This window comes from Haliotis asinina, chromosome 6, assembly GCF_037392515.1.
Source record: "Haliotis asinina isolate JCU_RB_2024 chromosome 6, JCU_Hal_asi_v2, whole genome shotgun sequence".
Lineage (NCBI taxonomy): Eukaryota > Metazoa > Mollusca > Gastropoda > Lepetellida > Haliotidae > Haliotis > Haliotis asinina.
The window spans coordinates 11,487,436-11,497,262 of NC_090285.1; the positions used below are offsets into that span (position 1 = coordinate 11,487,436).

The following is a 9,827-nucleotide window of genomic DNA, read 5'->3' on the forward strand; positions in this document are numbered from 1 at the left end:
GTGCATGTACATCGTTAATGTGACCTGAACATTTCTTGAAACTTCACACTGAAAACGCTCGGTCGAATTATTCAAACATTTACACAAATAAACATACCAGTAAGAGGAATGTTAAAGGAAGATATAATTTTACTGACCTTTAAAGTCCTACATATTCCTGGAAACATCATCTGGGAACTGTCACATAGTTTTGTTCACATCTATATGACATGAACTAACTTGCACTTTGTAATTACATAAACACATGGATACTACGCTGGACGGTACATGTGGCGACGTGTAGCGGTGTTTCTGGCCAATCTATCGACTTAGTGCATCGCTCTTGAAATGTCCAGGTTGCTCAAATATTACAAAGAGACACCAAGTCGCAATGGCGACCGTAAGATGCTCCCTCTGATGATAGTTTATAGCAGAAAAGCATTCGAATGGTACCGTGAGTGTCACTGATCTCTTGTGATAGCTATGATTATCGTGAAGGTTCTACACTGATGACACGGGCATAGGGCTGTTTCTTCTTGTGTTGAAACAAGGCCTCTTCTTGCACAGAGATATTAAGGTGGTTCTGAATTCACTACCGATTAAGCAGTAGAATATGAAGTTAGTAGCACTGTTTATGATTGTCATCAGAAGTGTAAACGAAACAACACGGAGAGCTACGTCACGGGAAATATAAGATGTTAAAACAACAAATTTGTAAACGCCAAAAGGTCCGTGAGTGGCAATAAACATTGCAGTTATTGCAAGAACAAGGCATGTCAGCTGAAATGCGCCCCGACCGCGTCGTGTTTCGGGGGATCTACATTCGCCATTGTGGCGTGTTAACGATCTCATTCTACATCTGGAAACCACGAGGATGACGTTGCAGATGACGATGACGAGTATAGGGAGAATGCACGAAAATACCAGACTAAGGTACGTCATGTGAAAGTGAACAAGCACCAGCACATCGCTGAATGAATCCGAAAAAACAAGTTTCCACAGGAGAAAGACGGGCACGTTGAATAACAGAGAAAACACTGCAATAGCTATGAGCAACTTGTTTTGAACAGAATCACGCATACAAGTGGAGAATCTAAAAGGCACTGCCACGGCCAGACATCTCACAAATGCTATCAATACAGTCAGGTATGCTCCAAACGTTTGAAGTGTAGAAAACAATGGTGCTGTACAAAGGAACACGTTCAAAGTACTAGGCACCAGTCGTTCCAACTGAAGGATAGTCGTCATCAGCCCGAAGAAGATCATCACTAACAATCCTATATCCACAACATTGAGGTACCGCAGCAGTCGTAATGGCTTTGAATTCAATTTGGAGAGAACATAGACGCTTATTGAGTTTCCAATAATGCCCAGCAAACACAACACTATTCCAATAGATACTAACAGGATCTTGTTGTGTACAAAATCCATGATGATGAATGCACTGAGCTGTCATCTCCACGCCAAATATATACTCAGTGTTGGTGTATCCTGTGGGAAATGAATGGATAATATGCTTAAGTAGATGGCAAATATATTGCAAACCTAATAAATGGTAATACTTGCTGTACAATGTTCATTCAGCTGCATATCCTGAAAGACCATCCCTATGCCGTGTTTCGCTATAGTTGGCATAATATGAACGTGTGATACATTTGGGTTGCAATCAGGAAAGAATAGTGCAAAAGTCGGCTGAGTTCTCGATCAAATTTTTCTGTGTGTCATGAAGTCAGTCTGGGTGTTGTTGCAGCGGGCACGTTTCACCTCTGTCCTGTGTATATTACATTAGCTTTCTCTTTTTTAGAGGATAAGTAACAAAATTCTGTCTCTTGACTGCTGATGCCTATCCATGATATACGTGTGTGACCTCTACCTGACTCACTATTATGGAACAATGTGTTTTCGAAATTCTAGCAGCGCGTGCTCATCGTATGTACACACCTTTGTGTTTGTCATTTTTCTGAATTTCAAAGTTTAAATTTTTACTTTATCTTTCTTTGACTTGAACAAAGCGCTTATAAAATACTTTTAAGTGAGGAAGCGTTAAACCCCGAGAACAAAATAATTTTAGTATAGAAACAATATTTGTATTTTAGGGTATTTTCGTGACCATATAGTCTGGTTCATAATTATTGAGAATTTTTCTTCTTACTTTGAGCTATCCTAACACCTCAACTGATTCACTGATACTTAAAACTAAGTAATGGTATAAGGGAGGTAACTCATCTTGGCCTACTGAGTATAGTACAATTAGAGTTACCTCCCTGAATTTGTAGCATACGTCATTTTCCTCAGCACTGTCAACAATGTCTGCTGAAGATGAAAGAAGGTTGATTTTTGAGTTGTTTAATCAAGGAATTGATGATGTAAATACATTGGCAGAGAGAACAGGAACCCCTCTTTCTACTGTGTATAGAATTAGGAAGAATTTTAAAGAGGGAAAGGATTTTGGGCACCAGAAAGGAGCAGGGAGACCCAGAAAATTGGACTTCTCAGATCGCGTCCGGCTGGGAATTTTAGCGTCTAAAAAGCAAAGGGCAAGCATCTCCAACATCAGGTATGAAATGATAGAAAGGGGATCAACAGTTGTATCAAAATCTACAGTTAGAAGAAATTTGATTGATCTTGGATGGGAGAAAAAGACTGGAATTCCTTCTCCTCTCATGAAACAAGAACATAAAGACAGGCGTGTTGAGTGGTGTTTGGCACATGAAAACTTTGACTGGGAAAATGTGATTTTTACTGATGAAAGCTCAATATGGGTATATCCCAATAATGTGAAAATATGGACAAAGTCTGCGTCAGCACCGTTGTATCGACGACCTATATACAGCCCAAAGTTTCATGTATGGGGAGGGATATCCTTATTAGGAACGACCCCGGTGTTTGTGTTTGAGGGAAATCTGACAAGTCAACGCTACACTAACATATTAGATAATTTTCTCCTTCCAAGTGCACATGTGTTTTATGGAAATGACTGGATTTTGCAGCAAGATAATTATCCTAAACACACCGCAAAACATGCCAAGCATTGGTTTCAGGAGAAAAATGTGACTGCATTACCATTTCCTGCATATAGTCCTGACTTAAATCCCATTGAGAACATTTGGGGGATGATGAAGGAATGTGTGAATCAAAAGGGGTTGACAAAAATTGAAGACATGAAGAGAGAAGTGGTCCGATACTGGGACAGCATAACTCACGAGACACTAACCTCTCTGATAGGAAGTATGCCTACCCGTCTTAGACTGTGCCGTGAAGCTCAAGGAGACTTGATAAAATATTAAATTGTTACCTACACAACATGAAAAGGTCAGTTCACTTTCACAATACATTCAATTTTATCTGATTTGTTCTCGTTTAATAATATGAAATGCTTTAGCTATTCTCAATAATTTTGAACCATACTGTAATTTATATATTCAATGTTAGATATTGCGATTGCCTAATACTGTGTGAAACATTAACATTAATTCTCTGGATATGAGATTGTGTATCTTCAATGTAGTGATACACAGATGGTGATCAAGTTGGAAGGCGTAAAAGTATAGTTTGTGCAGTTGATACGTATAGTATTTTCACTGTACATTGAATAGCATAAACTCGGGTTCTGTAAGTAACTGTACGAAAGTTTCGACTTCCAGTCTGAACAACTAAACGGTGATCACCACAACTCGTTTCTAAAGGGATAAAGGTACTGTTATTGTACTCAGAAAGACATAGTTAGTTGTAGATGATTTCGTCGACAACATTTGAAGCTAATTATAAAACCAATAGGTAGCCATGTTGAAGTCAAATGTAGTCAACTGGCTGAAATATATATATGGTCACACTGATGATGCGGACATTGGTGTTTTTTGCCTGATGGAGGAAATTGTCTCCTCGCACAGATATAGCAAGGTTGATCTAAATTTGACCTCTATCAAAAACAAGAAAATAATGTTGGTAGAACAGTTGGTAATAGTCATGCAATTGGCAAAACTATCTGCAGTGTGACATGTAATTAATGTTAGTTCAGAGATCTCTGAAGAACCTAAACCTTGCAGTGATTGCACTGAGACGATCAAGTCACCTGAAGTAACTTATTTTGCACTGAACGCTGAAGTCGGAACCATGCAAGGTCTCTACCTAATTAAACGTCTCACGAAGACAATGAAGACAGTCAAGTATGCCTCAAAAGTTTGAAATACAAACATCAATTAGGAGATAAAGGCATTCTGTTTTCATTTTTGCGGTCCTTTATCTGTTGATTTAAGACAGTTAAACGAAACATCTTATCTTGGAAAAATCATATATGCCTATCACATTTCCAATAACAGACAGTAAACACAACGCCATTCGAGTGGTTTGAGTACTACCTAACTACGAAGCCCCGTGATACTGTACATGCTAAATTAAAATTCAGTGCGGTGCCTTGTTTTTTATATATAACGTGGACGTTATTTTGGTGGCAAAATGAATACATAATATGTTTACCCGAAGGCAGGAAACGAGCTTACGGTGTTGGTAGCTTTCAGGCTCTTCACTGTATATCCATCGACTACAAGAAGCATTTTCCTTCTACGCTAAAGCTTACTTCATATTTCAGCATAGTGTAAATAACTACAAACACATTAATAATGGCAAGAGTGGTAATGAGCAGATACAACAGGCATTTGACGCATCTAAAAGTTAACTGTAGTTTCAAATTATCCTGTGTTATAGAAGACGTGCTGTACCTGAATATAAGCATCATAAGGCTGACTATAGTGATGTCTCCCAAGATCGGTAATTACTTCACTGTGGCTGTTGCGTGTGTCGTTTAGAGACTGATGCTGCTAAAGACAAACAAGAGTTGCTGAAGTTTGTTTCTGATCTCTTTTCCTTTCGGGGCGAATCATCAATGAAAGACACGACCAAGTGTATACAAGTTAATCAGCCTCTATATACTTTGTAAGCAAATATAACGATATTCGTCTTGATGTTCATGTCTTGGCAACGGACGTCATGTCAAGCTGAATGTCGAATGCTGTAAGTGTATGTATATTTTCTAAAATAAAATACTCTGTTTCCTGATAACACCGACCGTCATTTCAGGGAAAGTGAACTTCATGAAAATTACCCGTGAATATATGTGTATCTCAGCAAGCGTCAAAAATTATGATAAGGACAGAAAAAGAAATTTGCGTCAAAAGAAAATTACGTATGCATGATGTTGTTCAGAGACGTCAGTAAATTTGCTGACTGAATACTTATAATGTATTGATGATCTGCTACAGACAATCAAGCAATTCATGTTCTTTTCATATTGGAGAGTTCCGGTGGGGATTTAACAAATCGTTTAAAGCATGAAATTGAAATGTCAATAGAAACATTCACAAACACATCTACATAGTAGCTAAACAAATTGACAGCTTCATCAGTTAAAACAATCCCATGAGTGTTGACTGGCATTATCAAGCAAAGAACCTTTTATAACACGGTTTACGTTTTTGTATCTCCGTTATTTCCCTTTATGTTCACTTTGACACTGGGGTGAGTGAGTGAGTGAATATTTAGCGTCACGTGGGCAATGTATCAGTTTTATCGTGACAAGTACAAATTTCACGTTTACAATGAAGTATATTTTATGAAAATTGTCGTCAAAGGACAGTAAAACAAGTGAGTGAATGAGTGAGTTAAAATTTAAAGTCACTTTGGCAATATTTCAGCCACATCGTGACTAAAACAATATATAGAGTAACAATAATGAAAGATTGATTATATAATCCTGTCAACAAAGGACAGTAAAATGACTAGAATATCACAGATAAACAAGTAAAACTAGAAAGGAATTCTAAAATATTTAGCGATAGGGGATAACACAATATAAAATGGGCTATAGATCGCCAACAACGGAAGGTAGATCACCACACTAGAGACCAAGGGGACTCACAGTACCTTTGCTACCTGCATGGACCCTAGTTGGATTTACATCATCCCTTCAGCTGATGGCGATTGTAGGAAATTTTAGCCAAAATTAAAAGAACAAGAAACAACATTAAACATTTAAAAAAAAATAACATTTAAAAATCCTGGTACGTTTACACTGGCTTTGAACGATGTGGGACTTACGTACCCTCTCAGCAGGACAATAATTTTACAATACTTCAACCCCCTTCGAGGGTACAGCCACAAACAGCTCAACTTCCTAGTCTAGCTACCAAACATTAAAATACATCTATCTACAGAACATATTGTTCAGAATCATTCATTCATTGTAATAGTTCATATAATGAATCTGTATTACACTCATGTTCGTGTAGATTTGAAATAAACCAAGTTACTAATTCAGACCTAATTCATTTGCGACTATTGATTTTTAAAGTTGACAATAATACATAATCGAATATGAAGTGATAACTCTTGCATCTACTCATAATATACATATATAGTACACATAAACCGTACAAAGGTAACTGGGGTATTTTGTTCAAGCTGTTTCATGCTTATCTGAAATGTGATTTTTCAATGCAATTTACATAAGCATTGTGTAAGAAACGTTTGTATTTGATCTCTGTAATTATCTTATCCTGTGTAATGATCACGTGTACCAGATCCATCGTCAATAAAAGGAGGAGAATATATCAGTTACGGAATTGATGCGTATAATCTTTCAATCAGACAACACTAAATATATGAACACCTCTTTCAACCTCAAAATAACAGCGCTAGCCTCTGGTCGAATGCATGTCCAGTTAAACTTTTGTCCGGTGACAAGTGTAAAACATACTTATGCGCTGTTACATCATTGGACAACCTGTTTTGTGGAGTCACGCCCATTGCCAATCTTCTGAACCTCGTTTGCTTTCAAAACAAATATAAGTATGCCCATCTTCATAAATATTTGGGGAGATTCAACTACAAGTGTATACATCACAATAAATCAGTATCGTGTTACTTTTTTGAATTCTATAATACATGTACTTGAATTATGATATTTTATTTAACAATGTGCAGATTATATTGAAATGTTCAGCAAGCCATTATGTTTGATGTACAAGTAGTGTGCGCAAAAAGTATACGCAAATAAATACTATCTCTACTCAATGATTGGATTGGGTTATCCGGGGTAAAAATAATCGGATTGTAGCGCTTTGAGCGCTTAGAAAAAAATAAACTCGTGAAAGTGCTTGTTAGTCCTACGTATACATTTCAGGCATCCTTACGATTATGTATGTTCACGATACACAAAGTTTTTCATGATAGCTAGAGTTGATAAAGCCGAAATCTAGCATATAGATTGGTCAACGATCTAACCAAAAGTCAATCTGTATCCAAGCTGTCAAGTGACCGAAAGTACTCTTCAGAAATTTAGCCCACGCCCCATCACCTGTCATTTCCAATGTGACAGGTATCTCATGATACGATTGGTCATAGATAACAAATCAGGGACTATATTGAACAGTTAAGATACAAAACGTCCTATTCGGGAACTTTGATGACGCCCATCCCATGACCCTTTGTCTTATGTATGTGCAAGGAATAACATTATACAATATGTATGCATGTATGTTTGTATATTTTCTGCGTTAAATCTAGATGAACCAAAGCGACAAACTGAATCTGTTATATGTAAGTCACAGACTAGCTTATTAGTATTTCCCTTAAAATATTCAGTATACACAAGCAATGTATCAGCAAAAACGCTTCTTTCATAGATTATTATGCATGTGCGTAAATTCGTCTTTACTGCCATTGACATAGATGTTTTGAACAATTTAAACTCTCACAATGATATGAGAGGGAAATCATTTGGTTTAAGTATGTCTTACATACAATGAAACGGACTGGCAAACGTCGAGAAATCAAATGCAGATGTTCAAGCTGTGATGTGTTTTTGTGCGTTGACTGTTTTGAGGCCTACCATAAAGACTTGTTCCAAGGACAATAACGCTTTATGCACTAGTTGTGTTGTACAAATGGTACGATATACAATGCGTGAAGCCCGCGCTATACTGCTGGAATATAGCTAAAATCGCTGTAAAACTAAATTCACTCATTCTTTTCAATTGTTGCATTTCAGTCGTAATTCTTTTACATGTCCAAAATACTAAGACATGTGTGTTCACAATCTGAGAACGAATACACTCATCATAGTGTCAGTCTACTCCCATATGTCTTATGTGTTTCTTTCATACATCATTACAGTAACTGATGTTATGTTTACAATACACAAATTGTTGCATGATAGTTGATACAGCCGTAACACAACATAGCCATTGGTCAACGATAAAGCCAATAATCAATCTCTACCCTATCACTTTGAGTGTCCAAAAGTGCTCTTCAGAAATTTAGGCCACGCCCCATCACCAATCAGGCATGATTAGCACTAATTAGCCTCGTCGCAGCAATCAGGCAGTCAGCGAGGGGTGCCAGGTGTTGGCCAGTGGAGCGGCTCCAGGGCTTAATGAGTTAATAAGTATTTGTGAGTATATCTAGTATGGCCAATGCGACATCGTCGCATGATGACCTCTTCAGATCTGGACTGACAACCCAAGTAGGTGTAACCAATGTAGGGTTTTATTTCATGTAATTTATTGATACCTACTTGAGTGTCCCACCTCTCCTGCATCAGATCACGGATGTAAGTTCCAATGCTAGCTTTGTAATCCGAATAAGGAACAAGAAGTGGTGTCACAGATTTGTTGAGTGCTGCCTTGGCAGCAAAATCGGCCATTGTGTTACCAGAAATGCCTACGTGGCTAGGTAACCAGCAGAGGACGATGTCGTATTGGCCAGTAGCAAGAACATTATATATTTCAATAAGTTCTATTAATAGTGGATGTTTACACGATAAGTTTTTAATAGCCTGAAGGCAAGAAAGAGAGTCTGAATAAATTATATACTGTTTATGTTTAGGGTGTCTTTCAATATGTTTAAGAGCCGTTAATATGGCATTTGCTTCAGCTGTGAAAATAGAGGCATTGTCCGGTATTCTAGACGATATTGTTGTAGAACCAATGACAGTGGCACAGGCCACAGCGCCTCCGTCCTTGGACCCGTCTGTGAACAAGGATTTGTAATTGCTATATTTACTTTTTAACTGATTATATCCTTGTTTGTATTGTAATTCATTTGTTTCGGATTTCTTAAACATTGTCAGGGTGAGGTCAACCTCTGGCCTAACCAATTGCCAAGGAGGAGACGAAAGAAGACGGGAAGGAGCTATATTTTGTAGCTTAATGCCAGCGGCAGAAAGGAAAGGTTTAATTGGTATTCCAAGAGGCGGAATAAGAGAAGTTTTTTTCCCATACAAATCCTCGTAGAGAGGATTAAAAACGCAGTTGTATGCAGGGTTGGATTCATTAGAAAACAGTTTTGTAACATACTGCAAAGAAAGCTTAATACGCCGATGGTTCAAAGAAGGCTCATCGGCTTCAACATAAAGACTGTCAAGGGGAGAAGTTCGAAAGGATCCAAGACAAAGTCTTAGACCGTGGTGATGAATAGAATCTAAAAGTTTCAGGTTGCTTTTGCAGGCTCCGCCATACACAACGGAGCCGTAATCAAGTTTGGATCGTATAAGAGCTCGGTATAGTTGGAGGAGGGTTTTCAGGTCTGCACCCTACTTTGTATTAGATACAACCTTCAGCAAATCGAGGGCCTTCAGGCATTTATTTTTTAAATATTTAATGTGTGGTCGAAATGTTAAATGTTCATCAAAAATTATGCCCAAGAATTTTGCTTGTTTAACAACTGTAATAGGTGTGTTATCTTGATATAGTTCGGGGTTTTTATGAGGTTTATACTTTCGGCAAAAGTGGATGCAATTAGTTTTGGTTTTTGAAAATTTAAATCCATTTTCCATACACCATTTATCAATCTTA

The 9,827-nt window shown here is 37.7% G+C and overlaps 1 protein-coding gene across 1 annotated transcript; it reads right to left on the reverse strand.

Moving 5' to 3' along the window:
* Positions 1–480: 480 nt before the first annotated feature.
* On the reverse strand, positions 481–1,410 carry LOC137286846 (FMRFamide peptide receptor frpr-18-like). Its single transcript, XM_067818856.1, has one exon. The coding sequence runs from the start codon at positions 1,408–1,410 to the stop codon at positions 481–483; it is 930 nt and encodes a 309-aa protein (XP_067674957.1).
* Between the last annotated feature and the right edge of the window lie 8,417 nt (positions 1,411–9,827).